Source organism: Cladophialophora immunda (assembly GCF_000835495.1).
Source record: "Cladophialophora immunda strain CBS 83496 unplaced genomic scaffold supercont1.6, whole genome shotgun sequence".
Classification (NCBI taxonomy): Eukaryota; Fungi; Ascomycota; class Eurotiomycetes; order Chaetothyriales; family Herpotrichiellaceae; genus Cladophialophora; species Cladophialophora immunda.
The window spans coordinates 2,997,225-3,023,460 of NW_015622546.1; the positions used below are offsets into that span (position 1 = coordinate 2,997,225).

Sequence of the window (26,236 nt, forward strand, 5' to 3'; positions counted from 1 at the left end):
ACAAGTAGGCGCGACTGAATGCTTCAGCAGCATGCCCTGCTTGTGCACATCGGCCACACACTACCTCGTTCGATTGGCACCGAGCCTCTTGGTGGCCGTATTGGTGACACTTCTAACATCTCGTAGGGACTTGTCGTCTTTCATATCGCCGCGTGTACGCCATCTCCCTGCCGATGTCCATTCTCCCTCTCGCCAACAGTGCAGCCTCGTGCGGGTGAGTCAAGAACATGACGACCGATCCATACATCTTGTGTCGCTCGGCTGAGCCAGCGGATCCGTTCAATTTGTACTCCGTTTTCCTGTGCCACCGCCTCCGTCGCTTCTTTGGACACTGCCAGCGTCCCATCCGGGCTGAGGATGGCGCGATGGACTCGATCAACCTTGACCGGATTGTTCTCCGAGCATGCGGGCCTGGTCAAACCGATCCGCTTGCAGCCACTGGACGTGCTGTCGCGCTGTCTTGGCCATTTCCTCCGAAGCGAAGGAGAGCTTGACTTGGTGCACCTCTCCCGCTCGCCTCTGCACGTTGGTCTGACTGAGATCGACTATAATGTCGGACTGCGATAAGTTCGACGGTTGGGAAGCGGAGCTACTAGGGTTCACCGAGCTTCTGGGAGGAGACGGTCGGGACGCCGGCCGAGGAACTGTTCGCGGCGGGCGCATTTGCAACCACCTGGGCCCAGCTTTGTGTCATCTTGATTGTTCATTCGCACTGTTCTTGATCAGTTCCATCATACGTTGATTCTGGGTTTCCAAGGCCACAATGCGCTCCACGCTCCACGTTCTTTTGGCAATCTCCAGTAATGCCTCAATCTTGTTCTCGTACGCCTTCAGGCGGTCTTTCATTTTCGTCTCGTAGCTCATTGCCATGCCTTGAACCAGTTGTAGGACTTGGGCCATGGCCAGGGTGGATGTTTCGGTTTGGACTTGCGCCTGTGGTGATTTCGGCGGTCGACCACGCCGACCTTTCGTCTGTGGTTCATGTTCCGTGTTCTCGCTATCAACGCCTATGTCGCTGAGAGTTCCGTCATCAATCTCGCGCGCGCGTTCCGTTGGCTTCTTGGGCCGTAAGGATCATCGTTGAGTTTGCGGAATTGACGCGTCACGGGCGTTCGAGCTCGTTGGAGTAGTTGGAGTGGTGTCGATTCGAGTCGCTGGGCCTTCGGTGGCAGAAGAGAAGTGATAAAGAGAGGCTGGGGCCTCCCCCAAAGCAAGGGCTTCTACTGTCGCCATCTCTCTCCTCGACTGTGGCAAGGGGTTATAGAGTAATCTTCTGATCGGTGTGGTCGTGCTGACCGTCTGGCAACTGAACCAAAGCCTCACCCCGAGGGGCTCAGTTTGCCTCCACACGCAGGACCATGGCCGACCAGATAACTTCTGAGCCCTGGAGAACGAAACGACCATGATGACAAGGCTGATCCGACGCTGGCTCATCATCGCCTCCAATTTGGATCTCGTCCGTGTGTTTGCGAGAGGTCTCTGGACGACGTCCAAATCATCTCTGGTCAGAGAATAGATACGAGAGCGCGGAGATGCCGCAAGTCAAACCTATTTCCCACTCGCTTTGGAACTTTGATTATTCCGTCAGGTATTTGACCTTGGTCCAATCCCACACCCAGCGAGGTGGTATCCCTTGAGAAGGTCTACTTCCGACGACCGCAGTGGTTGCCGACCCCGACTGAAGATCGTCGACATCCGTCACGTTTATCAACATAGCGCGGAGGGCTGTCCTCACCTGTGCGTGCATTTCGGTAGCTAATGACATGCATACGCTGAAAACACGCACGGACCCTAACATCTAGCCACCAATATTCCAGAGGCATCTGAGAGGAGTCATGGATCACCGTTTCACATCCTGGACTAAACCTGATACAACAGTCTACTCGCCTGTTTTTGCGGGTGCACCTCTTAGTCTCTCAGTTATCCTTATTTATCTCCTATCCTGTTTACCAACCGCCACTGACCGGTTGCGCCTTTGATCTCTCCCTCATCTCCTCCGCTCGTCAGCGGCCATCGCAGCCAAACGCCCAGATAATCCTGATGGGATGCCCACGAAACGTCAGAAGACAGCGGGCGGAATGGATCCTAAAGACAATCCTTACCTTGCTCATTGGCACGACAATGAAGCGAACGGGTACACAAATGGCTCCTCGACCCCACCGAACCGCAGCGACGGACCCCTCGCCGACTTCCAGCGGCACAAGACCACCGCTGCCATTAAGGTCGAGTCCCTCCTCGTTTCGCCCATCTCGAAGGCTTCTGCTCAACAAAGACCTGGTTGTGCCGGTCGTACTCGGCCTAGAAAGTGTTTCCGGCTGTACACTGAAGGTGCCTTCAAAAAGGAGCTAATCGAGCAAACTTACCCTGAGATCCTCTGTTTCAATCTCTCGTCTACCATCCTGGAGCTGAAGAAACTCGGGATTGACGACCTCGTGCACTTTGACTTGATGGATCCTCCTGCTCCGGAGACCTTGATGCGAGCACTGGAGTTGAATTATCTCGCATGTCTGGACGACGATGGGAACTTGACAACCATGGGCAGGCTCGCGTCCGAGTTCCCTCTAGATCCGGCACTGGCAGTCATGCTCATCTCACCCGAATTCTACTGTTCGAACGAGATCTTGAGCTTGACCGCTTTGCTCTCCGTACCTCGGATCTTTGTAAGACCTGCGCCGGTTTGACACCGAAGAGGCTGCACAATGGATAAAGGTTCACGGAATAGTTTATGGTCAAAGACACATGGGCGTGTCGGCCTACGACCCGGAAAAGAAGAGATGTTATAATTGCCACGAGCCCGGGCATTTCCAGAGAGACTGCACAAGACCAAGGAGGTGTCGCCACTGCAACGGCGAACATGACCGACGAGACTGCTCATTTGACGGAGAAGCCAGAGGCAACCACGTCAACGGGCCAGAACAGACGGAAGCCGGTGATGACAATGGACCTACTCCGGCAATCCGCCATCAATGAATCAAAACACACTGAAAATATTGCAGTTGAACATTATGAAATCACGCGCCGGTGTGGAGGCCCTCATCAATGACCAAGCAACACAGGACCTCGATGTACTGGTGATACAAGAACCATCAATCACGACTTACCAGACATATGTCAACCACCGCCTCTGGTACACATATCAACCAACCAACCTAGATGGCCATATCCGAAAGCGTAGCCTTATCTACGTCAATAAAAAAGCCTCCACCTCAGCACACCGCCAAATAGCCTGTAACCATCCAGATGTCACGGCAATCAAAATCCGGAACGAAAGGAGGCAAATACTGGCGTTCTCGGTATACATAGAACCTATTGACCTGCATCGTGTCCACGAAATACAAAGCATGCAAGCCACCCTGAACGAGATCGTGGCGACAATCGAAGAACATAGTCGAAACTGCCCAATACCAACCAGCCTCATCATAGCCGGGGACTTCAATCGCCACCACCCGGCATGGAGCGGTACATACGTGTATGCTCGTATCATGACGCATGCAGAAGAACTGATCAATTTCATTCACGCCAAAGGACTGTCGTCGTCTCTTCCTAGCGGCACTCGACAATGAATCAGACCGATCTTCGCATACTGCAGCTGAACATCATGAAATCGCGCGCAAGGAATGGATGCACTGATCAATGATCCCGCAACACAAGACCTCGACATTCTCTTAATACAGGAAAGAATATTGAAGACACTGGAATACTATACAGTGCTCCCTCTTCCTCCGCCGGTTTTGGAAGCACCGGAACCGAAAGTCTCACGCTGTAGGCATATATTCCAACGAGTCGTGACTAGGCTAGTAAGCTCTGAGTGATAAGCTCAGAGTAAAGAGTAAAGAGTGATCTGCACAAGGCAAAGTCGATCATAAACACCTTGAAATGACCAGTGAATCGGTCATTTCGAATGAGGAAATCCAGGAATTTCATGTCTTCATTCAGGATGCCTAGATTTCCGAGCTTGCGGATAATCTCAATAGCAGCTTCGCCGATCTGCTGCCATTTTGGCCGTGGAAGCCAATTCATAAAATAACTAAACCGATAGATGACCAGCATCCCCGAATAGATTTTGTCCTCAGGTCAGTCATACCACTCGCCCTTGCATTGCCTTGGGGCACATTGCTCGATGAGTCGTTCCTTCGCGGTCGATAGTCCTTGTTCAGGTCAGGGATGCCGTGACGCGTCGCTGCAATGGTGTGTCGGACTCGATCAAGTCCGCGCCTTCGGGAGAGAGGATTGAATTATGCGAGACATCCGTGGTCTTAAAGAAGGCGACGTATGAGTTTCCCAGGGGTTCTGGGCGGAAGTTGCGGCTCAGTCTACTAGAGCTATGAATGTGGCCAGGCTGTCGACCGCGGGAACTTCGAGGAGTGGTAGGGTTGTTTCCAAGGCCGAACTGTAGCAGGAATCGGCTGATGAAGGTGACGAACGACGACATCGCCCTTTTGTAAATGGATTGCAAGAGTCTGTTAAGTTCTAGTTTAGAATATAAGAACCTGTCTACTTCCTTGTATGGCTTACCCGAAGATAAATGAATGCATGGAGAGCTCCGATTGTGCGTGAGGAAGATGTCCTTATTGGGTGCCCTCGCGTTTCTCTCTTTTACTGTAGATCTTCTCACTGGGAGAAGATAGGTCTCTCACAGGCGAAGACATGACTAAAAAAGTATTGAAAGAGCCCTCAATCTGCACCAGACTTGACATTGATACCTGGTTGTTCCTCAGTATTCTTATGCTCGGCCGTACTTATTACATACTGCCTTAAAAGAGTTAACTCATCTGTCGCAGGTAGACGGTGTGTGAATAAAAGGACTGGGGATTATGCTTCGACCATTCGTAACCCCGATCGGAAATATCGAGCCGAACGAAGTATGGCCAGTGGCTGTTTCATGTTGGGAATCGCTGGGCGAGGATATGTATCGTCAACTTCTTTTTCGCTTCAGTGCCAGACCTACCCACCGACTTCCAAGGGTGGTCGCCATTACTGTCGCTGCGCAGGCAACACCAACGACTAGAGTCTCAACCAGTTAGACCGCACATCAGCCTGCCTAGACTACACAGTGGACGCCACGGTCGCCGCAGACAACAATGACGACCAGCCTCTCAACCGGTGAGGCATTTCATGGCTTTCAAGCAGACTTTCGCTCAGGTGTCTGCCAATGCCATCCAACCATTTGCCATTTAGATTTCCTGCCTCCTGTCGGTATTGATCCCGGTGAAATGGTTGGCTCTGGATGACAGATACCCTCCATCCCCATATTGAGATCTTCCCTTTCGACAAATTGCCTCAGGGCGTCTGCCTTTTTGTCCATTCATTCGTGATTATTGCGCAGTCGGTACGACAAAGCTTGAAAAGGCTGGACATTGACTGCCTATTGTTCTTCTGGGATGCCACCTGCTAGCCTGCGGGTCTTTCTGAGCCAAACCGTAAAAGTTGGCCGGCCTTGATGCCAAAGGAAGACGGGAGAGTGCAAGGAGGCGCAGCTGTCTGACATCAAACGAGAAGCATAGGCACTTTCCTTGCATGGCAAATGCCGACTGCCAATGAATCCGCCATGCCCAGCCACCTTCACACAACCATCTTTCTGCTCGACGAGTTTCAGCTTTCAGGCGTTTGGCGTAAATGGTTGGGCCCTGGTGGCCCGACTCTTCTTGCAACCCTTTTGAGTCGACGTGTTCGGATTGCGCCCAATCTGGACTCCTGCAACGGGGATGAGAGTTGACTGTCCCGGGCTTTCGAAGACATGGGTCGAGGTACCTGCCAAAACTCCGCCGGCGTAGTTATGCCACGTGATTGCAGGATAGCGAGCAGTTGAGGAGGATGAAACCCGGCAAGATTCTATCAATACCTGAATGTGAGCGAGTGGAAAAGCCTCATTCTTCGCCATCTTGGCCTTCACGAACCCAATCAGTGGCACTGTCGCCATCCACGCTGCAAACATTTTGAAGACTCCGCTTGATTCTACAGTGGCTTCGACAAATCAGCCGTACCCGCATGGAAGCTGAAATGTGAACTGTGTGCCATAGAGACGATTAAGGAGATAGCCCATCGCGGTTATGACGTGACCCGGCTTGATCAGACTTTTGCATCCAGAATGATCTCGTAGAGGCGGTTAATCGTTCTTGTGTCCGACGCACTCTTCCTCTCCGATGCTCTCTTCCTCTCCGATGCTCTCGTCCTGTCCGATGCTCTCATGTTTCTGATCGCTCTCCTCGCAAAATGCGTCTTCCTTCCCTTCCTGCGAAAAGTTGTGCAGCTTTAGCGCGTTGACAAAGCCATGCCGCTCAACATCATAGCGGAATAATTCAAATTCGGCATCACTAGGCGGAGGACTGTCTCGCGGCTTTTCCAGAATTTCCCTGATCTGCTTAATCTGTGCTTCGTCTAGTGGCTCCTGCGTTTCGGCCATGAATTCAAGGCTCTGGTTCACTTCATTCGCAATGATATGAAAGTGAATGCGTGGGAGCGAGGAGGTCTGCTCCCATACAAAAGTCGAAATAGTGCCCTCTGGGGGGTGGCCTTGGTTCGTCTGCGACATAAAAGCTGCGTCAGACAATGTTAGATTATGGATCTTCCGGTACAGATATTTCAGATTTGTTAGGATATTTAACACTAAGGGCCTTTCAACTAGAAGAAAGGATAAATAAAATACTCGCATAACGTACCTGGTGAAGCTTGCAAAGAGCTGCACAGTTTAATCGCCTACTCTCGGTATTTTCTAAGCGAGAGATTATGTTGAATTGTGGATAGATTATAACTTGAAATTGGACGAAACTCTTATTATAAAACTTTGGCACGAGGCACACCGTGCTATTTGGAAAGCAGGGAGAGTCACAGTTGGTAGGTGGGTGGGGTTCAGGCTTCTTCTAATACCCTGGTTAGTGGGATTAATAGCCCGAGACAGATAGATCCAGTTGTTGGAAGCATTGCTGGCACACAAATTTCCAGCTAGAGCCATGTCTTTTGAAATGATAGGCCCTAGTTGAGATCATACAGGCCGCGGATTCGTTTTCGGGAACAATTTAATGGGTTTCGAGCAGGCTTCGCTCAGTGGTCTGCCAATGTCAGCCAACCATTTACAATTTACATTTCCTGCCTCCTGGTCGGTATTGCTCGCGGTGAAATGGTTGGCTCTCGATGACCGCAGTAATTCTTGCAAGGGATTTCTCTGACATTGGTTCTGTAGGCTCTGCCTATTTATGAAACAGTTATTTCGACGAAGGCTACACAAAAAGAGGTCAGGAGCCAGCCTCCAGACGACTCGAAACCATTGGAATAATTCTCCCCTCTGTTGTTACAACTCGGCAAACCTTCCTTCCCCTTCATCCCCAGTCTGTTAGCCCCCACGGGTGCCTGCGCGGGTTTGCTTGTGATCTTCCCTAACACCGCGGACAACTCCAGCACAGCAGCAACCTGTGGAAACGCCTAACCCTCGCAGAAGCAAGCCACTGCAACAGCTGATGAAGCAAATGTCATCGCTCAAAGTCAGTGCGCTGAGCTATAGCCACCGAGCCCACTTGCTGAACTTTGTTCAGAAGGCAACCAACTATAATATAGGATGCCTCAAGACGTCAAACGAATGCCTCTTTCACCGCTATTTGTTTCCTATTAAGAACCATTTGGGTCCCTCTTCGATAGTTCAGCAAACCGAGTGAAAATATTCATATTACTGAAATCCGCAGTGTCCGTGCTGTGCCACTAACCGCTGGCTTTTGCGTAAGGTACTGTTTCTACTCGTGGCAGTCTGTTTCGTTCCGGGACTTCTTTTGGCGATCGGACGCCCCCTCTGTGTAGATTGTTGTCCAGAGGTCACATCTCGTTTCGGAGTCTTAGTGACTTTCGCAGAACGAACGGAATGTAGAACATTCATATTAGGGACTTGCCTTGTTTGGCGGTCCTTGGACGGTTGCAATCGTTCGCTTCGGCGACGGGGGATAGGCTTTTCAACAGGATGTTGCTGTGTTGTGCTCGGTGATAGAATCTGAGCGCGTATGACCTGCCTTGTGCGATCCGGCTTTCTCTTTGACGACTTCGAGATCCTAGAGGAAGAATATGGACTGAGAACAGACTTGGTCTCTACATCTTTTCGCCGATGCGGCCGAGCACGCAGTGTCTGCTTCCGGCCAATTCCCCCGAAACGTTGGGTCACATTGTTCCTGCTGTCATTGTTAATATATCCGCATTCGGCCGCGATGGCGGGATATTGGGCGTCGATCCACTTCACAAACACTTCCCATCTCTTGACATCGAGCTGCGCCGCCCTTAGCTCAGCTCCAGCTATAACCACGACCTCCTCAGCGCATTGTAGTTCAGAGCCATCACGGAGTCTCCTCATTTCTTCAGATCCAGATACCTGCTTCAGGTTATCTCCTGCAGAATGGAGTTTCTGTTGCGCTATTTCAATTAGCGCGGTCTCTTTCTTTGATTTGTTTCGTTGTGCGGCCTCTAATTCTTTCTCTGCTGATTCCACTCTCGAGTTCGCCTCGGCAATCGCTCGTCTCGAGGCCACAATGTCCCCTATTCGAGCGCTCAGAACTTGAGGATCGCTGATGACATCGGTCAGTCGTGATTGGGCATCCTTCAATTGCTTCTCTCTGAGCAATAGGTTCTGCTTCGCCGGCGCGACCAGTTTCTCATATGCTTTGAGCCTCCGGTAGTAGAACGCACGAAACTCGTTCCAGTCCTCCAACCGGTTCTGCTGGTGTCGGTCCTCCAGCACTGGGAGATCCCATTTGCATCCTGCGTCTGCTTGACTTTCCCGAATGAGGGTTTCGTACTCTTGAAGCCGATTTCGTGGGACGTAATATCTCCGCTTTCGATCTTGATATTCCCGGAATTCCCTCCACTCAATGAGTTGATAACGGAATTCAGCGTAATACCCGCCATATTGAGAATGCCAAAACCAGAGGATGTCTCTATACTGCTCATACTCTTCGGGGTTGTCTATCACGTCGTACCCGAAAGTCACAGGATGAGACGGTCGACCTCCTTCGGCCACTAAAGCATGATAGGCTTCCACTTCCTCTTGCCAGCCCTCCTCTTTATCTTTCTCCGGGTCGATAGTCGAAGCGGACGACGAGCGGTAGCCCGGGGCTGGGGGTGACACTCTCGAAGAAAGACGGCTACACTAGAAGTCAATAACTTTTATGTCAGTCGGGGAGAGGAAAATCGTACCCTAATCGGTCCCCAAGTTCGCCCGCGTCTATGGGCCGCGACTGATCTTTCTCGGCGCGCTGGTCAACAAGTTTTCTAAAGAGGAAAAAAAGGCCAATCATCAGCATCGCAGTCCGTAAGGGTAAGAAAACCAAATAGATTCTCACCGTAAATGTGCTAGATGTTCCTCAGTTTGGTTCTCCGGATCTTTAATCCCAACAAGGCTAAATTATCGTCAGTAACAAAAAGATGGACGCAAAGGCAGTCGATGATTTTCGTACATTTCATCCCCCAAGTCATCCACCGTTAGGCGGAGGAGTTCGTGGGCGTACACTTCGATCGTCATGGCGATGGTGAATGAGGTGGTTAGAGGGGTGGACGTTGAGGGGGGAACAAAAGAAAAGGTGGTCACAGTTAATGTCGCCGCAGTCACCTGACCGTATTAAAGGTGCTGGTGTGGCGCCGTGGCTGGGCATGAAAATGATAGGCTCCTGGTGATCCTGGCAAAAGACGCTAAACGTTAGCGTAAGCGCCAACCCGGCCCAATTAGAGGGGATAGGTATGTATTGTATTGTGGATTTGCCCCGCGGTCGGGCAGCCTGACTGTTTAAATGTGTTCAACCGCCCTGCCGCAGAGGACAATCATTCTCCATGTTCTGCTCCGACAGAGATGGATGACCCAAATATCTTCTTGACCCTCACCCCCTGTGATAAATGGGGACTGACCGCCGATTCGTTCCGTTTACCACATAATGTTGCTCGATATGTCCAGCCGTGTCCTATCAGCCGCGAGACCACGCCTGGTGATTCTGTCCACGACGAAACTCCGGTGAACGAACTGGAATACTTCCACCGCATCCAATTGCGTTTTGACCAGGAGACCAAAGTCAAAGGCCGTGTCACATTTGGAAGTGATCCCGAACTGTGTGATGTACTTCTTGATTCGAGAAGACCACGATTTTACATCACTTTCGATAGCAAACAACGACCCGTGATCTGGGATGACTCCAACAATGGTTTCACTGTCAGCTATGACGGGCAAGCTAAAGACGAGCGGCGAAATCACTTTAAGTGGATCTTCTTCACCGGGTATAAGACAATCAGAGTCACGATACCGCTCCGGAAGGAGAGACAACTCGCCTTTGACGTCCACCTCCCTCCGCACTACAAGACCCATCGAGAGGAATACAAAAACAACGTGGAGAGGTTCATGGCTGATGCTCCTCAAGACTATGACGTGGCCTTCGACAACCTAGCTCTCCGCAGCGAGGGACCCTCGTTCGCGCCGAGTGAATCCCTCTCTCCAACCAAACGACCTATTTACTTGAAGGGAAGAGAATTGGGAAAGGGCATTTTCGGACGGGTGTGGAAGGTGCAGGACGCTTCTACGGGGTTTGAATACGCTGGGAAGAAGTTTTTCCATTCGACAGGCTGGGAGCGGGAAATTGAAATCATGAAAAAGCTTCGACATGTATGATAACAACTATCCTTCGGTCTTCCTAAGTTACTGACACTCTCTAAAGGACCATGTCGTTCGGTTTTTCGACTTCAAAAGGGACCCGGGACCACTTCTCGTGATGGAATATGTGCCACTAGGAAATTTACAACAGCAAAACACAGACAGCCCGATTGCCGTGGAAGAATGGTCAGTCCTGCTATATCAATGTCTCACAGCTCTCGATTATCTCCACCATCGCAATATAGCGCATCGAGACCTCAAGCCTGACAACATCCTCGTATGTTCCAGGACCCCCTTTTGGGTTAAAGTGGGAGATTTTGGTCTCGGCAAAGAAGACGAAGATGAAGACTTGAAAACACGCTGCGGGAATGACCGATATTCAGCCCCAGAAGCCTATTCCAATCGGCCTTACACAAACGCAGTGGATATATGGCAGTTGGGAGTGATTGTCATGGAAGGTCTCTATGGACTCCCTCGCGATACACGACGAAAAAATGTGAAACAGCCTAACGAAATTCAACGGCAGGCTCTTGGCTGGTGTCAGCTTATTATTGAAGCAGCAGAGGACTGGGAGTCGGATTCAATGATAGACTTTCTTAGGGGATGTATGATCATATGGGAACCAGCAAAGCGACTCCCCGCGGACGAATGTGTTCAAAAGGGATTGGAAGCCGGCCTTTTCACCGGAGTATTTTCGCAGACGGGAAATGTCACCCCCCGATTACAACCCGATGGAGGCACTGGCGATGTCAATATAAAAGAAGCGTCGACCGTCATGGGACCCTTGTGGCAAAATGTCAGGACGTCCCCCAGAAACGAAGAGCGTACATTGCGATTACGAGGCACTCCTTCTCCGCCGCTCCACGAATGCGAACAAGTACCACAGTCTCATGGAGGCATAAGCTTGAACGACGACGAGAGCACTTCACTGGTTACTCCAGAACGATACGACAACAGGTTTGCTAAACGCAGACGGACCACGGACGATTTTGAGCCTAACCTTCAGTTTCCTGGTTCAGTCCAGCAACTTGGCTGGCCTCAGCTTCCCCAAGTAGCGGCTAATCGCGGTGAGAAGGGTTCAATGGGTAGGGAAGGGTACACCGCAAGACCAGCCGTGTCAGACGAAGACCCAGATCAAGATGATGAGATCACGGAGATTCCGCCAGTCCAGCCACCTCTTGAGCGACGCGGCAAATTTATCGTGCAGTCCACTGAGGAACACCAAGCCCTTTTACGCATAATAGATGGCCAAGTGAACTTTACTATGGACACGTCATCAATTGCTCCTTGGATCGATATTCACACTGCACGGGAGCTATGCTCAATTGCCAATGTCGGTGCAAAGTTTCAACCGCTCTTTTCTTTTGGAGAAGCCCGACAAGCTCAGGTCCCGGTGATCCGGCCCGAGCCGCAACAGCAAATGATACAGAACGGGGCAGGGCTTCCTGCATTTACGCCTCTCATCTTTAACGGAAACACTGTTTTAGTCCGTAATGCGGACTCTTGGATCAATGCGACTCAAATTCTTCGAGCGGCCGGGTTTAATCGCCCCCCATTTAGTTGGCAGGATCAGAACTTCGCCTATGAGAGAGTGGGGCCCCTGGGAGTCTTTGTAAATGTCGATATCGCCATCCGATTCTGTGAGCTCTACAACTTACCGGAGCTTGGCATGATTTTGCGAGGAGAATTCCAGGGAGAGCATCAAGATCTAGTGTTCACGCGTCGACAGCGCCAGAAAGACAAGGATAAGTTTCACCTTGTCAGTTGCGCGAAGGACACTGTGGCAGTCAGGCGGAGTGACTTGAAAGTCAACTTGGCTCATATTTTTAAAGCGTCACCGGCGCATCGCAGTCATCGTGACGCTGCATTGAGGTTCAAGAAGAGGAACCCTTTTTCTGTCGAGGTTGTGCGAGGCGACTCGAAGACTCAAGGTTCATACGTCGACATCTCACTAGCAACCAATCTTTCTCAGTTACTTGGCTTGCCCTTGATCGCCAAAGCCCTCGTTCAGCTAATCGGAGAGAATTTGTTACCGCAGCGCGAAGGACCTTCTACGGCGGCACAACCCAAAGGCATCCTAGCACAACCTGGACCGGCCAAAGATATCAACAATGGTGACAACTCAGGCCCAGACATGACCATCTCCGAGATCGATAGGCTATTGAACGTTTCTCAGCCGTCCTTTAGGTTCATGATGCCATCACGGCACTCACAATCGTCGCGCTTAGGAATGGATCATCCGCAGAACAATGGAGGCGTGCAGAAGCCAGGTGAATGGATGAGCCAAATCAGCTTGTCCTCCCTCATCATTCCATCCGACCTTTCATGTTTCAAGCAAGACGAGCCAGAAAACTTCCCGAATCAGGAGCAGGATCAGGAGGAACGGGAAGCTTGTCCGGACCAGCCTGGTGTAGCTGCGCCCTACCCTCAACCGGGACCAGGTGTCCCAGGACCGTCTCCAACTTCCGCAACATCGCAAACTCCTCAAGTATGCAATCATCTACTTCCGTTCTTACAGCATATTGCTAATGACTTGGACCTAGAGATTCGTTTTTGTGCCGAATGAACAGCCTAAGAGGCCCCGTCGAAAACCAGAGGAAATCGAGAGGCTGTACAAATGTGGGTGGAATGGTTGCGAAAAAGCTTATGGCAATTTGGGTCACCTGAATCAGCATGTGTCGAAACATTCTCATGGACCAAAAAGAAAAGGTGACAATCTTCTCGCTTCTCAATATATTATCTAACTCGACACTAGGCCGGGGGGATGGCTAAGTATAGGTGGGACTGTGTACCGGACGGGCCGGGCAGCAGTCACATACTTGCAATTTGCGAGATCAGGGCCGTAGGATGACGAATGAGGAAAGGTCGTGCCATTCCCTTAAGGAAGTGTTACTTCTAGGATGGGAGTTGGCAAGTAAATTCCCGTACGAGGCTGGTTGCATTATCTCTGGTATAACCCAGATCGACTGGTAACGGGTGCGCAGCCATATAAGGGGGATGTCTATATTGAAGGTCAGCAGCCTTAATCATACTGGCATCATCTTTTGTAGAACCTGGGCTAATTTTCCGCGCAGGCCAACGAATTATGAACGTTGGGGAAGTCCCGCAGAAAGCACAGCTTATGCGTGATGCTAAAGTCAAGGTGATTGACGGCAGAGGTCGTACACTCATGTCTGGTCTTGGTGATGCGCATACGCATCTTACTTGGAATGGCGATATAGGTTAGTGAGACTACCCCACGAGAAATCGATATCGGGAGAGAATAAAGCTGACAACCATTCCAGCGGGTCTAGGCACTATGGGTGTAGAAGAGCATACCATTCTCACTGTACGCTCAGCTCAAATCTACCTAGACTCGGGGTATACAATGTAAGAGGTATCCAGGTCGACGTTGATGACGTATGGCGTTGACCATCATTGCTGCCAGGTGTTTCGGCGCGGCTTCGGCCAAAGACAGACTTGACTGTGTGGTCCGGGATGCCATTAACGCTGGTGACATCCCCGGCCCCAGATACTTGGCCAATGCAAAGGAAATAGCTCGTCGAGACGGGACGCTGCTGCCAAGCATTACCGCTTTCGCTGACGGTAAGGTGACTCTCATTCTTCTACTTGGAGTCTTATCGTCTAATATATCCATCTAGGTCCAGATGAAATGCGGGAAGTCATTCGTCGTCATATCGGGTTCGGCGTAGATAATATTAAGCTGAGTATGTCTGGCGAGGAAGTATGGCCCCCAAATTCCTCATTCCATATTGCAGCCGCTGACTTCGCCGCCTCAAAAGATTACAGAAACGATGCGTGCTGAAGATAGCTACTTTTCTGAAGAAGAAACTGCAGCCTGTGTTGACGAAGGTATGTTCTACTTCTATCCTTGGCTCCAAATTATAGGCACAATGTACTGACTGCAATTGAAGCTCATAAATATGGGAAAAGGTAACATTACATTTCGGAAAGGACAACCCAATACTTACAGAATGGGAAGGTTGTGCTCTCACGCGCGCTCAGCGGAGTCAGTCAAACAGTGTATCCGGCATGGCATCGAAGTTATCTTCCATGCCAGCTTCATCGATGACGAAGGCATGGATATGCTCGAAAAAGCGAAGAGCAAACATGTCGTTGCACCAGGCCTCAACTGGCTGCATGCAATGCTCTACGATGCCGATTCTTTCGGCTACAGCTACCAGAAGGCTGAACAGGTGGGATATAAGAGAGAGTACGACGCTGCAATCCGAGGATTGAAAGAGATGCATAGGCGCGGTATCACTGTACTACCGTGAGTCATAACATTACGGCACCATATGTCACGATGAATATACACGGCGGTTGTCACGAACCTGATAAGCATAACTATTAAACAGGTGCAATATCTGCTACGAAGTAGCAGGATAGACTGTCTTTTAAACACCCCTTAAAAGAGTTGGCACCTGTTCCTGACAGCGGTTCTGCTCTCCTTTCATGTTTTCATCACTCCTTTTGGATGCATGAAATCGGGATCGCTGTGTCTTCAAGGTCCTCTCTGTCGTTGACCACAGCTGTTTTCTTCGACAATACTCCGCGGGTGATTCCACTTTCGTCGAAAATATGATCGAGATCCTCTAAACTCATCTTCGCTGTCTCGGGAAAGAAAAAGTACGTCACTGGTACTATGATTACCCCATTTAGGAGAATGAAAATGATCCATCTATGGTAAGATTAGAAGTATCCATGTTGTGATGCATTGAGAGGACTTACATTTTGTAGCCGATGTTGTGGACACAGATAGGGGTAATCTCCACTACCATGAACTCGATAATCCACGTTCCCACCGAAGCAAAACGAGAGGAGTGATAAGTCATTCGTTAGGCATATCCACGGTCCTCTCCATCCCCATGTTAGAGAGTTTCATCACTTTCGACGAGTTGCCTCAGTCACATCCCGGGCTCCAGAACCTGATGGCTTCGTTGTGTCCCCTCTTCTTTGTCCCTCGTCCACATCATTCGATGCAAGCTGTTTTGGGGGTTCAGGCTTCAGCTTCTGGAATTCTCGAATTATCCAGTCAAAGACGCTATCGTATTCGAACCCTTGTCGGCGAAACAGCTGGTTAAATATTTTCTGCAGGTGCTGATAGTCCGGCTGATCCTCGTCGCGTAAGTTACGGACATAATTCGTGTAGTCCTCAAACTCAGTTAGTAGACCTACATAAAGTTCGTGCGCACTAATTATCTGCTTCTTCTCCAAAACTAGTAGATATTTGGCATCCCGCTTCGCCTTGAGGCCTTACCACCGAAGTCTCCTACGCATGAAATACACCAGCATGTAGCCTAGTGCCTCTAAGTCATCGCGTTAGGATTGCGCTAGGGGGACAGTTAGCCGACCTTCTTGCATAGTTAAGCATAGTGGACGCGTCACCTACTAACGCCCAAATGGCCGTTGATGCTCGCATACCTGCAGGTGCCTAATAGTTGAGGAGGTCGCGCTTTCACATTACGAGTAGGAGTGCTCGAGCCCCAGTAATTAGGATGAGAATTCTGGGGAGACGGGAAAGCGTTGGCGTTGAATAGCTTAGCATTGCTCCACGTATTTACGTCTATATCTCTTCCAGTCACACTGGGGTATGTGACGTTTTGGAATTTGGACCATCACCCCTCGCACACAAAGCCGGCGACTATCACACACAACATGCATAAACTCTCTGACCTTGAAGACAAAAATGTGCGCCAGTCGGAGAGCTTTGATTGGTTGAGGGAATTACTAGAGCTCCGATTATTGCGCTAACCAGATCTAGACTTCCTGATATCTCGACTATTCTTAGATTCAGATCGCACAACGCCAGACTGAGTGTATTATGTATCTGGAGAAGGGGCCCGCTGCAAGACGGGGGAATATCGAGGTGCCCCAGCTCCAAATACAAAACGAATTCTTTGGTGACATACCGTGCTATCAAGCCTCCACTTTTGACGGGACATGCACAAGGAAAGGATGAGCGGCTGTTTCATTTTGGCCCCATTGATGCACACGGTTCGCAAACAGCCAAACATCAGTTAATTATTATTAGGCGCCCGTTTTGGGCGCCAGCCCCCAATTCCTTTCATTGGGCCGCAGCAGCTTGAAATTTATATGCCACTAAGAAATAGCGGAATGCAAACTTCCAAACTCCGTCATCAGTTAAAGTACAATAACCCCAACTTAAGCGCCTTCATACATCGCTGTTGGAGGAGAGATCTTTACAGCCCCTCTTTAAACTGGACCTCCTCGTTCGAACTCGTCCTAATATTATTAAAGACATTGTATAGATTGCCCGAAATGCGCCAATTTTCGTTCGTTTGTGCATTCTCGATATCCTGCGACTGCCGCCCCTCCGACTACTTCTCATCTCAGAGGTTTAGAAGTCCTCCATCGTACCTGCCTGCGTTATCCTCATTCGTTGATCCTAAATCCTCGTTCCTACCTCACCTCTCCTCAGTGCATCTGCCTTGACGTGCACCTCCAGTCACTAAATGAAAGACTCCCTATATTTACAACAGCCAAATACCAAGATTATGATTCTGAAGGCTAGACAAAGCGATACTCAGAAAGATATGGATTTACGTCCGCCTCAGGCTGGGAGGCTAGAGAAACGAAGGAAACGCTTCCAGTCGCCGACGGGCGTAGGAAGTAATAACGGTATCAAGCGGCTGCGATCCACACAATCATCGAAAAATGATGGGGATTCGAGCGAGTTGGAGTCGCTGCAGTCTCTAGCTAGCGGCGAAGACAGCGACGACTTCTCAGAATACCGTCCCTCAACGGACAGCGAATATTCTTCAGACGGCCACGCCAACGCTCCTAGTGCCATAAGATGTAAGCGAATCTCCGAGCTCCGATGTGGGTCCCAATGCTAATAGCTTAGATTGTGGCTTGGTGATCAGGAAAGGACAGTTCGTTTTTGTCAAGAACGACTCTCCAGAGGATTGGATCGCTCGCGTGGAAAAGTTCCACCGGAAGCAAAGGAAACTTTACGTTCGCTGGATGAAGGAAGATGGTCCGGAAATTGTGATGGGTGATGGTTATGCGTGGCTCTCAGTAAACACCATACAGGATATTGCTGAAGTCGAAAGGCGCGTCACCGACCCAGACACTGAGGAGCGGTGGGTGCATAAAGTCCCGGTCCAGCCCGCTTCCTTGTCGCCTACAGGAGATCAACAGAAGCTTTTGCAGACCGTTTGGGCAGAGGAAACCATTTTGCGTCACACCCCCTCTCTAGACTGCTGCTTAGCAGGGACAGCCATATGTCCGCTTGCAGGTGATGATCCCGAGGGCGATCGCAATCTTGTCCGGCCAAGGACCACGAAGATTAAGTTGGCACCATTTCGGCCATGTGCATCTCGAGAGGGAAGTTTGCCTTCACTTTGGGATGCAGTAGGTGATTATCGTGATAATCACCCTGGGTTGAGATGTGCTGAGGTTTGATGGGGTGATCAATCGTATCTGTGAACATTCACAAACACTAGCCGATCACTGCTCAGTAGATTCCTCTGTATGATTTGAGTGGAATGCTCAGCCATACTTGCTACATTCTCATAATAGACGGTGTGTTGATAAAAGGACCGGGCACGCGATACCAGTGTGCGTCTTTTATGGCGCTCCTTACGCGTCTTCTGACCATGTTCTTCAATATCCATGACATTATCTGTCTTCATGAGCCACACAGTCTCCGACGTCGACCTGCCGACAAACTAGCAATGAAGGGGATGTATGAGGGTATGCACTCTACTGAGTAATCATTGCACATCCAGGCTTGAGTGTAGGTCTCCCCCTATATGGCATATGTATCTGGGGCAGCATCGTGGAATAGATACTGGTCAAACCACTCTTCAGCATCAAAGATAATTGCCTTTGTTGAATAAAGCTCGTTGAGCACACTGTTCAGTTCTGCAGAAGGAGTAAGCCGTGAACCATGAATTTAAAAATTAAGGCTCACTGGATGGCTCTAGCTGGTGCAGTGATTAGAGTGAGAACTTAGAGCCCTCATGTTGAGTCGAGGTTGATCGGTTTACACATACATTGACTCCTCTCGGTCCAAACAACAGTAAAAATACTACGCAATTATTTTCGAAACTTGAAAAGCGCGTGTTTTGTCATACCAGAGAACAAAAAAATCCCAGTCATTGGCTTCCTCGACTAGCTACACAGCACCGGAGCGCTTCGTGCTGCACTGTAATTTCCATGCTACCCGATTCATGTTTGATGGGTACGGGACAAGAGGACTGCGTTTCCAATGACTGCTCCAGGACTATTGGGATGCCAATGTCTTGACCGGGATGTGACGGTTGCTAATCGGGCAGCCGTCTCCTCTTTGGGAATTTAGACCTGGCCCCAGTCTGCGGAGTGCTCCAGTCAAAGACATTATCTTGGACATCTTCCGGAGGAGCTGATAGCCGAGCAGACACGAGCGCGTGATGAGCTCGAACCCGTCAGCCTGGGCCACACGATGGTCGCCAACGGTCGCCGCACAGACAACAATGACGACCAGCCTCTCAACCGGTGAGGCATTTGATGGCTTTCAAACAGGCTTTCGCTCAGTCTGCCAATGCCAGCCAACCATTTGCAATTTAGATTTCCTGCCTCGCGGTCGGTGTTGCTCCCCAGTGGAATGGCTGGCTCTCGATGACAGATACTTTCCACCCTCTAACGAGTTGCCTTGGTCACATCCTAGGCTCCACTACCCTGATGACTTCGTGGTGTCCTCTCCTGGCCTCTCGTCCACGGCCTTCGATGTAGAGGGCTCCTAGGCGTCAGGCTCAAGCCTCTGGAATTCCCGAATCGTCCGGTCAAAGACATTGTCGTACTCGAACCCTTGGCCGCGGAAAAGTTTGTCGACATCTTCGGGCCGATCCTCATGACGCTTGGCTAGACCCCGCATAGAGCCACAGGTCGCCTGCTTGTTCAAAACTAGCAGTTGCAAAAAGAAGGCAAATAAATATTCATATTACTTGTATCCGCAGTGTCCGGATTGCTGTGCCAACCGTTGGCTTCTGCGTAAGGTTCTGTTTCCACTCGTGGCAGTCTGTTTCGTTCCAGGACTTCTTTTGGCGATCGAACGGTCCCTCTGTGTAGATTGTTGTCCAGGAGTCACATCTCGTTTCGAAACCTTGGTGACTTTCGCAGAACGAACGGAATGCAGAACGTTCATGTTAGGGACTTGCCTTGTTTGGTGGTCCTTAGACTGTTGTAATCGTTCGCTTCGGCGAGGTAGGATAGGCCTTTCAACAGGAAGTTGCTGTATTGTACTCGGTGATAGAATCTGAGCGCGTCTGACCTGCCTTGTGCGATCCGGCTTTCTCTTTGACGACTTCGAGATCCTAGAAGAAGAATTTGGACTGAGAACAGACTTGGTCTCTGCATCTTTTCGCCGATGCGTCCGGGCACGCGGTGTCTGCTTCCGGCCATTAACCCCAAACCCTTGGGTCACATTGTTCCCACTATCATTATGAAGGTACCCGCATTCGGCCGCGATGACGGGATATTGGTCGTCAATCCACTTCACGAACGCTTCCCATCTCTTGACATTGAGCTGCGCCGCACGTAACCCACCCTCGGCGTGGGCCATAACCTCCTGGGCTATATGTAGATCATAGCCATCACGCAGTCTTCTCATTTCCTCAGAGCTAGAAACGTGTATCAGACAGTCTCTTGCGGACCGAAGTTTCTGATACGCTGCCCTAATCAGGCTGGCCTTTCTCTTTGAATTGTTTCGTTTTGCGGCTTTCAATCCATTCTCTGCTGATTCCACTCTCGATTTCGCATCAGCCACCTCTTTCTCTGAGGCCGTAATCTCATGCAATCGGCTGTAGAGGACTTGCGGATCAGTAATGACATCGGTTAATCGTGTTTGTGCTTCCACTTCCTCTAGCTTTTTCTGATAGTGCAAGAGCTCCCGCTCAGCGGGCTCGATCCTTTTTCGATAGGCTTTGAGTCTTCGATAGCAAAAGGCCCGAAACTCGTTCCAGTCCTCCAACCGGTTCTGCTGGTGCCGGTCCTCCAGCACTGGGAGGCCCCATTTGCATCCCGCGTCTGCTTGACTCTCTCGAATGATGTTTTGATACTCTTGAAACCTGTTCCGCGGATTGTAAAATTCTCGCATCCGATCTTGAAACTCCCGGAACTGCCTCCAATGCCCGAGTTGGCAGGAAAATACACTTAGGAAGCCGCATCCACCGAAAGATTGCCAAAACTTGATAATATCTTGATACTCTCCAGGATTATATAGCACATCGAAGCCAAGATCAATAGGGTGTGATGGCCGGCCCCCGTCAGCTTTTAGAGCACAATATGACTCCTCTTCCCCGATCCAAGTCATTTTTCTGATTTCTTCCTCAGTAAAGGATGGAGTGACGGACAATGAGCGGGAACGGGAGGAGGGCGTCGACTTTCGCGAAGGGAGACGGCTATGTTCGTAGTCAACAAGTCTGAGCTTCTATTTCAGCGAGGAGATGCTCGTACCCTAGCCGATCCCCGAGCTCGTCTGCGTTCACCGCCCGCGAGCAGTCTTTCTCAAACCGTTTATCGATGAGTTCTCTGTAATACGAAAAGTAATTATCAGCACTAGAGTATGATAAGGAGAGCGAAGTAGATCCCGACCGTAGATGTGCTAAATGTTTCTCAGTTTGGTTTTCCGGATCTTTGATCTCAATAAGGCTGAGTGTTCGTCAGTAACAGAAAAACAGACGGAAAGCCGGTGGATGATTCTCTTACACCTCATCCCCAATATCTTTCACCGTTAGGCGTAGGAGCTCGTCGGCATACACTTCGATCGTCATGACGATAGTGAGGTGGTTGAGGGTCGATGGCGAAGGAAAACGAAAGATGCGCGGGGGTTTGATGTTGTCGCAGTCACCTAAGTGCAGTTTGAGATGGTGCTGGGCATGGAAATGATAGGCTCCCAGTTACTCTGGGAAGGGCCGCTAAACATTAGCGTCGGCGGCAACTCAGGCCCAATAGGAATCGTGTGTATGTTGCGATCGCCGATGCCCACAGAGTAGTTCCCTACAGCCTGAGTGTTTAAACACATCCAACCTCCTCAAGTTGTTAAGGCAGAAAGCAAAACTCTCCAATTTTATCTTGGACGAAGATGGATGAGCTGAATACCATCGTGACATTGACTCCCGCGGACAACCTCGGGATCGCGTTTGGTGCATTTCGTTTACCGCATAACCGTTCTCGATATGCGGAACCATTGGCATTCGATGACGGCCCGAGCCGTGATACGACGCCGTTCGGCCCTGGGGACGACGAACCTGCCATCGACGACCTGGTATACTTTCACCGCATCTGCTTGTCTTTTAACCAGGAAACCAAAGTGAAAGGTCGCTTCGCATTTGGAAGTGATCCCAAGTCCGATGTGCTGCTTGCTTCGAAGAGAAGGCACTATGGCATCAGTGGGCTGCACTTTTTCATCACGTTTGACGACCAACGACGGCCCGTGATTAGAGATATGTCGAAAATGGGTCTTTCTGTCAGCTATGACGGGGAAGCAAAAGACGAGCGACGCAATCACTTTCAGTGGATCATCTTTCCCGGGTATAAGACGATCACCGTAACGATACCGCTGTTCCTTAACGGTCGGCAGCAGGGAGAACTCGCCTTTAACGTCCACCTCCCTCCGCATTACAAGACGCATCCGAAGGAATACAAAAACAACGTGGAGAAGTTCATGGCCGATGCCCCTCAAGACTATGACGTGGCCTTCGACAATCTGGCTCTTAGTGAGGGGACCTCATTCGCGCCGAGTGAATCCCTCTCTCCAACCAAACGACCTATTTACTTGAAGGGAAGAGAATTGGGAAAAGGCGCTTTCGGACGAGTACGGAAGGTGATGAATGCTTCTACTGGACAGGAATATGCTGGGAAAGAGTTCTTCCGCGACAAAGGCTGGGAAAAAGAGATTGAAATTATGAAACATCTCTACCTGACTAAATGGAAGTATGCTCATGTGCGCGCTCACTAAGCAGTCTTTCCTAATTGTTCAGCCGCCTGCTAACTCTCGAAAGGACCATATCGTGCACTTCGTCGACTTCAGAACGGTGCCGAAGCCCCTTCTCGTGATGGAATACCTACGGTTAGGAAACCTGGAAGCACAACACAAGGTCTCTCCGATCAGCGACAGCGACATGATAGTCGTCTTTAAACAGTGCCTCCAAGGTCTGTGTTGTCTCCACGAGCAGAAGATTACACATCGAGACCTGAAGCCAGAAAATATCCTTGTGCGTTCTAGGACGCCTATCATTCACATCAAATTGGCGGACTTTGGACTGGCACAGGACAGATCGGATTTGAAAACTTTCTGCGGAAGCCCTATGTATGCCGCTCCAGAAATCTTCCTTGGTCAAAACTATACGAACGCCGTGGATATCTGGTCACTTGCGGTGATCATAATGAAGTATATATATGGATTCCGTCAAAACATCGAGTCTGAAAATCTCGAGGCGACAGCAGAACTACGATTACGGGGTCAGGTCTGGTGCAACTCTCTGATAGAGGAGGCTGATGACTGGGATTCAGATAAGGTGATCGACTTTCTTACTAAGTATATGCTTAGGTGGGAGCCTCGGGAACGACTTTCCGCAGCGGAATGTTTGAGTACAGCGTCAGAAATTGGTCTATTCGACGATTCAATTCTGCAGATAGGAACTCTCATGCCTCGACTAGAATCCGACTGGGACACCGACAACACCGACACGGACACCGAAGAAGCATCGACCATTAGAGAACCCTTATGGCAAAGCATCGGTACACCAGTGCGAGACGAGGGGAATGTACCACGACCACCAGGCCCTTGTCCTTCGTGTATCCCTGACCAGGACCAAGTTGAACAGTGGCCTGTAAGAGCTGAGGCCCGTAGTGCGGATGAAAGTGTTTCACCCGTCTCCTGTCACAACCGGTCTACTGAACGCAGACGGACTGTATACGGTCCGCCTAGCCTTCAGAGGGCTTTTCCTCTAAAGTCCGCCAGGACGGGAAGGAGGAGGTGAGCGAATACGTTGTCAGTTCCCATACGCACTCCATCCTTACTGACCAGATGTCCTAGGCGTCCTGATACGGCAAAACTCGAAAAGTTTTACCGTACCAAAAAAGCCCCCACAGCTAGCGATTATGAATACCTGGCCACGGAGACAAAGATGGATATGGGCGCTATTCGAGTAAGGTCCAGTGCCCCTTTATGCCATGGCAATAAAAGACTGAAAAGAGCAGACTTGGTTCCAAAATCGAAGATACAAAGATCGACAACAACTGCGCGAATTGGCTTTGGTAGAACCACAGCTGGGGGAAGGCTTTGCAGCCATTCGAAAGACACAACCCCATAACCAGCCCCATATCGCCCCTAGACCGCTCTCTCTGCCGGACAAAACTCCCTTTGCAGATGCAACTTGTCATATGCACCGGCCTGAGTGGGAAGCTGAGCAGTCGAAGTACTTGTCTCTCCAATGGCGTGGTGGGACAATTCCCATTCGAAGGGCGGATCATTGGATCAGTGGAACTCATCTTTTCAAAGCATCCGGTCTGACAGGACAAGAGATCAACATCCTGAAAACGACATGGGACTTCGAATTAGAAGTCGTATCAGGCTCTTTCCCGTGGGCCGGGACATATATCCATTACATCACCGGGCTTCAAATCTGCCAACTATACAATTTCCAAGAGCTTGGAACTCTTATTAGAGAGTCTACACCGGCAAGATTAAGTCGAGATAAGCTGCCACTTCAACCCGAATTCTCGGTCATCGGATACGGTGAAACTCTGATCTCGGTCAGAAACGATGGTTATGTGAATATTTCTCACATTCTGCTGCGAATTGCACAATGGAAACATGCAAAGATACAGAAACTGAGACAGCTGAAAAAGGAAATTGACTTTCAGGTTGTGCGAGGAGGTAACCGAAAGCAGCAAGGCACGTATGCAGAATACTCGGGAGCACTTGAGATCTGCGAAGAATATCAACTCAGGTCCGTGGCTGAATGCCTCAGAAAGTTCGCATCTAGATGGAGCTTTGGCACCGCTTCATGCGAGATTCCACCACTGCCCCAACTACCACCTAATTGCATCGACCATTCTGCAACAGCTAAGGACGACACTCCTCTTTCTCCGCCGCATCATTGCGGTAACCACCAGGTGGATTCATTTGTGGGTATATCGCAGCAGTCCCATTTGAGTGGGATACGGCCCACTTTAGAACCACGAAGTTTGTCCTGGCACTCGAATCTATTTGAGGCGAGTTCCTGACGGACCATGGCAATCTTTGTGCCCTTTCACGATGGTCTTGTATGGAGTGCACGAAACCAAAGCCGAAGGGCACAGTGTTCAATACACCAGATCCACCTCCCACCGCAGTTGAAACCCCGTTACTCGCCGTCGCTATCAACCGACAGGACTTCTGTTGCCCAGTCATCCTCAAGTACAGTAGAGGTCACATTGTCGGACCCGAGGTAGATATCCCGGATTTCACTCCCTCTCACGATCTGTCTACAGAAGGGGTAGCGTTTCCCGGGCCCACCAGCAGTGTAGTCATCCGTCGGCTACCGCAGCCAGTGGGTCAGGCACTCTTTACAAAAGCCGTGACTACACTTGGCCACAGCATTTTTGATGCTGTCTCTGCAGATATTGCAGCGCAGATGGTCAACCTGATCCAAATCTTTATGCGCAGCCTCCAGATCACTCTCCCAGTTCTTGGTTACGGCGGCGCCGCGACCGATTTGTGGCTCTGCACTGCAGCAATTTGTTGCCTTGCGTTCGCAGCTTGTTTCGTGTGATGTCAGCAGAGATTTTGTGATCTGTCAGCTCTTGTTAATGTCGAGTGATGAGATAGTCGAGCTCGGCTTATTTGGCCAGCAGTTCGGTCTGCAATTGTCGAGCCTGGCTCACGATGAAGGAAAACTTTCTCCATATCGAGAATGGGAATACTGAAACCATTCCCTACTTTCTTGTCTTTTTTTAGGGAGGAGCGCCCCATGCCGCGCCTTGTAGCACCGATTGGCACTCAGAAACCAATACTCCTGCCCTTGATTCCTGCAGGAAGGGGCGAAGTTTTGGTCATGAATGGGGGCCTCTGTCCCTAGCAACATCAGCGTTCTCAGCTCAAGGTGAAGGTTCATCGGTTTCTCACCTGTTTGCCCCATCTTTGTGTGGCGTGAAATTGAAGGGTGACACTATGCAAATTGTATGGACAATTATCAGGACGCAAGCGGGATGCTTAGTATATGTTGTCTCTTTGCTGTGGTTTCATACAGTTGGAGACAATCTCCGACACGTTTCTTGATCGCGCCAGGGGTCTTTAGGTATGCTAATTTAAGCGAGTCACGCGGTTCTTACATGATTCCGAGGTCCCTATTCGCCTTATCTTACCCTGATCGAGATAGCCTTCTACGAGTTAATGGAGTAGTTGAGGAAGAACCGCGACCTTAGTTATATATATAAGTATGAATTCGAGACCTTTCTATTCCTAGGGATAGAGGTAGTTTATCTAGCGAGGACGGCTAGGAAGTACTTTAGATCTTACGACTATAGTCTATCTATAAGGACTAGTCAGGAGGACCACGAGGATCGAGGCGGTGGTGAAGATACTGATGGATGCGGGGCTCCTGTGGGCAGGTCTCTTATAGTCAAGGCGTCGCTTCG

At 50.1% G+C, this 26,236-nt stretch overlaps 11 protein-coding genes across 12 annotated transcripts; 6 read left to right on the forward strand and 5 right to left on the reverse strand.

Annotated features, from left to right (window-relative positions):
* Positions 1-375: 375 nt before the first annotated feature.
* On the reverse strand, positions 376-900 carry PV07_10536 (uncharacterized protein; the record flags this gene model as incomplete). The annotated part of the gene is made up of 2 exons (XM_016397873.1): positions 376-644; positions 714-900. 2 exons carry the CDS (start codon positions 898-900, stop codon positions 376-378), a joined length of 456 nt encoding a protein of 151 aa, XP_016245064.1.
* A 1,145-nt stretch (positions 901-2,045) lies between these two features.
* Positions 2,046-2,681, forward strand: PV07_10537 (pre-mRNA-splicing factor ATP-dependent RNA helicase PRP43; the record flags this gene model as incomplete). The annotated part of the gene is made up of 1 exon (XM_016397874.1): positions 2,046-2,681. One exon carries the CDS (start codon positions 2,046-2,048, stop codon positions 2,679-2,681), a length of 636 nt encoding a protein of 211 aa, XP_016245065.1.
* A 285-nt stretch (positions 2,682-2,966) lies between these two features.
* PV07_10538 (uncharacterized protein) lies at positions 2,967-3,563 on the forward strand (the record flags this gene model as incomplete). Its single annotated transcript, XM_016397875.1, has 1 exon — positions 2,967-3,563. The coding sequence occupies one exon, from the start codon at positions 2,967-2,969 to the stop codon at positions 3,561-3,563; it is 597 nt and encodes a 198-aa protein (XP_016245066.1).
* Positions 3,564-5,841: 2,278 nt separating this feature from the next.
* On the reverse strand, positions 5,842-6,743 carry PV07_10539 (uncharacterized protein). Its single transcript, XM_016397876.1, has 2 exons — positions 6,660-6,743; positions 5,842-6,537 (listed from the first exon to the last, which is right to left on the reverse strand). The coding sequence occupies exon 2, from the start codon at positions 6,530-6,532 to the stop codon at positions 6,107-6,109; it is 426 nt and encodes a 141-aa protein (XP_016245067.1). The 5' UTR covers positions 6,533-6,537; positions 6,660-6,743; the 3' UTR covers positions 5,842-6,106.
* A 440-nt stretch (positions 6,744-7,183) lies between these two features.
* On the reverse strand, positions 7,184-9,526 carry PV07_10540 (uncharacterized protein). The gene is made up of 4 exons (XM_016397877.1): positions 9,429-9,526; positions 9,315-9,371; positions 9,169-9,243; positions 7,184-9,116 (listed from the first exon to the last, which is right to left on the reverse strand). The coding sequence occupies exons 1-4, from the start codon at positions 9,491-9,493 to the stop codon at positions 7,661-7,663; spliced, it is 1,653 nt and encodes a 550-aa protein (XP_016245068.1). The 5' UTR covers positions 9,494-9,526; the 3' UTR covers positions 7,184-7,660.
* Positions 9,527-9,817: 291 nt separating this feature from the next.
* On the forward strand, positions 9,818-13,378 carry PV07_10541 (uncharacterized protein; the record flags this gene model as incomplete). The annotated part of the gene is made up of 4 exons (XM_016397878.1): positions 9,818-10,618; positions 10,671-13,094; positions 13,150-13,315; positions 13,362-13,378. 4 exons carry the CDS (start codon positions 9,818-9,820, stop codon positions 13,376-13,378), a joined length of 3,408 nt encoding a protein of 1,135 aa, XP_016245069.1.
* A 313-nt stretch (positions 13,379-13,691) lies between these two features.
* PV07_10542 (uncharacterized protein) lies at positions 13,692-14,883 on the forward strand (the record flags this gene model as incomplete). Its single annotated transcript, XM_016397879.1, has 7 exons — positions 13,692-13,827; positions 13,891-13,975; positions 14,034-14,191; positions 14,248-14,330; positions 14,389-14,458; positions 14,521-14,539; positions 14,589-14,883. 7 exons carry the CDS (start codon positions 13,692-13,694, stop codon positions 14,881-14,883), a joined length of 846 nt encoding a protein of 281 aa, XP_016245070.1.
* Positions 14,884-15,070: 187 nt separating this feature from the next.
* On the reverse strand, positions 15,071-15,441 carry PV07_10543 (uncharacterized protein; the record flags this gene model as incomplete). Its single annotated transcript, XM_016397880.1, has 2 exons — positions 15,071-15,287; positions 15,338-15,441. The coding sequence occupies 2 exons, from the start codon at positions 15,439-15,441 to the stop codon at positions 15,071-15,073; spliced, it is 321 nt and encodes a 106-aa protein (XP_016245071.1).
* Positions 15,442-16,926: 1,485 nt separating this feature from the next.
* PV07_10544 (uncharacterized protein) lies at positions 16,927-18,075 on the forward strand. The gene is made up of 2 exons (XM_016397881.1): positions 16,927-17,425; positions 17,475-18,075. Exons 1-2 carry the CDS (start codon positions 17,083-17,085, stop codon positions 18,032-18,034), a joined length of 903 nt encoding a protein of 300 aa, XP_016245072.1. The 5' UTR covers positions 16,927-17,082; the 3' UTR covers positions 18,035-18,075.
* A 355-nt stretch (positions 18,076-18,430) lies between these two features.
* On the reverse strand, positions 18,431-21,454 carry PV07_10545 (uncharacterized protein). The gene is made up of 5 exons (XM_016397882.1): positions 21,320-21,454; positions 21,206-21,262; positions 21,068-21,142; positions 18,546-21,012; positions 18,431-18,496 (listed from the first exon to the last, which is right to left on the reverse strand). Exons 1-4 carry the CDS (start codon positions 21,382-21,384, stop codon positions 19,554-19,556), a joined length of 1,656 nt encoding a protein of 551 aa, XP_016245073.1. The 5' UTR covers positions 21,385-21,454; the 3' UTR covers positions 18,431-18,496; positions 18,546-19,553.
* A 211-nt stretch (positions 21,455-21,665) lies between these two features.
* On the forward strand, positions 21,666-25,123 carry PV07_10546. Of its 2 annotated transcripts, XM_016397883.1 has the most exons (4): positions 21,666-22,556; positions 22,615-23,591; positions 23,652-23,763; positions 23,816-25,123. In XM_016397883.1, exons 1-4 carry the CDS (start codon positions 21,696-21,698, stop codon positions 24,842-24,844), a joined length of 2,979 nt encoding a protein of 992 aa, XP_016245074.1. In that variant the 5' UTR covers positions 21,666-21,695; the 3' UTR covers positions 24,845-25,123. The 2 variants fall into 2 exon arrangements, with proteins under 2 accessions (XP_016245074.1, XP_016245075.1); XM_016397884.1 differs by having other exon boundaries at positions 21,666-23,591.
* Positions 25,124-26,236: the final 1,113 nt, after the last annotated feature.

Coding starts and splice junctions, on each gene's coding strand:
- PV07_10539 (XM_016397876.1), bottom strand. CDS start 6,532: ATGTCGCAGACGAACCAAGGCCACCCCCCAGAGGGCACTATTTCGACT.
- PV07_10540 (XM_016397877.1), bottom strand. CDS start 9,493: ATGACGATCGAAGTGTACGCCCACGAACTCCTCCGCCTAACGGTGGAT. Junction 9,372..9,428: donor GATGACTTGGGGGATGAAAT/GTACGAAAATCA, acceptor ACGATAATTTAG/CCTTGTTGGGATTAAAGATC. Junction 9,117..9,168: donor GAACTTGGGGACCGATTAGG/GTACGATTTTCC, acceptor CTTCTAGTGTAG/CCGTCTTTCTTCGAGAGTGT.
- PV07_10544 (XM_016397881.1), top strand. CDS start 17,083: ATGAAAGACTCCCTATATTTACAACAGCCAAATACCAAGATTATGATT. Junction 17,426..17,474: donor CGCTCCTAGTGCCATAAGAT/GTAAGCGAATCT, acceptor CTAATAGCTTAG/ATTGTGGCTTGGTGATCAGG.
- PV07_10545 (XM_016397882.1), bottom strand. CDS start 21,384: ATGACGATCGAAGTGTATGCCGACGAGCTCCTACGCCTAACGGTGAAA. Junction 21,263..21,319: donor AAAGATATTGGGGATGAGGT/GTAAGAGAATCA, acceptor ACGAACACTCAG/CCTTATTGAGATCAAAGATC. Junction 21,143..21,205: donor AAACATTTAGCACATCTACG/GTCGGGATCTAC, acceptor TTCGTATTACAG/AGAACTCATCGATAAACGGT.
- PV07_10546 (XM_016397883.1), top strand. CDS start 21,696: ATGGATGAGCTGAATACCATCGTGACATTGACTCCCGCGGACAACCTC. Junction 23,592..23,651: donor GCCAGGACGGGAAGGAGGAG/GTGAGCGAATAC, acceptor CAGATGTCCTAG/GCGTCCTGATACGGCAAAAC. Junction 23,764..23,815: donor TGGATATGGGCGCTATTCGA/GTAAGGTCCAGT, acceptor TGAAAAGAGCAG/ACTTGGTTCCAAAATCGAAG.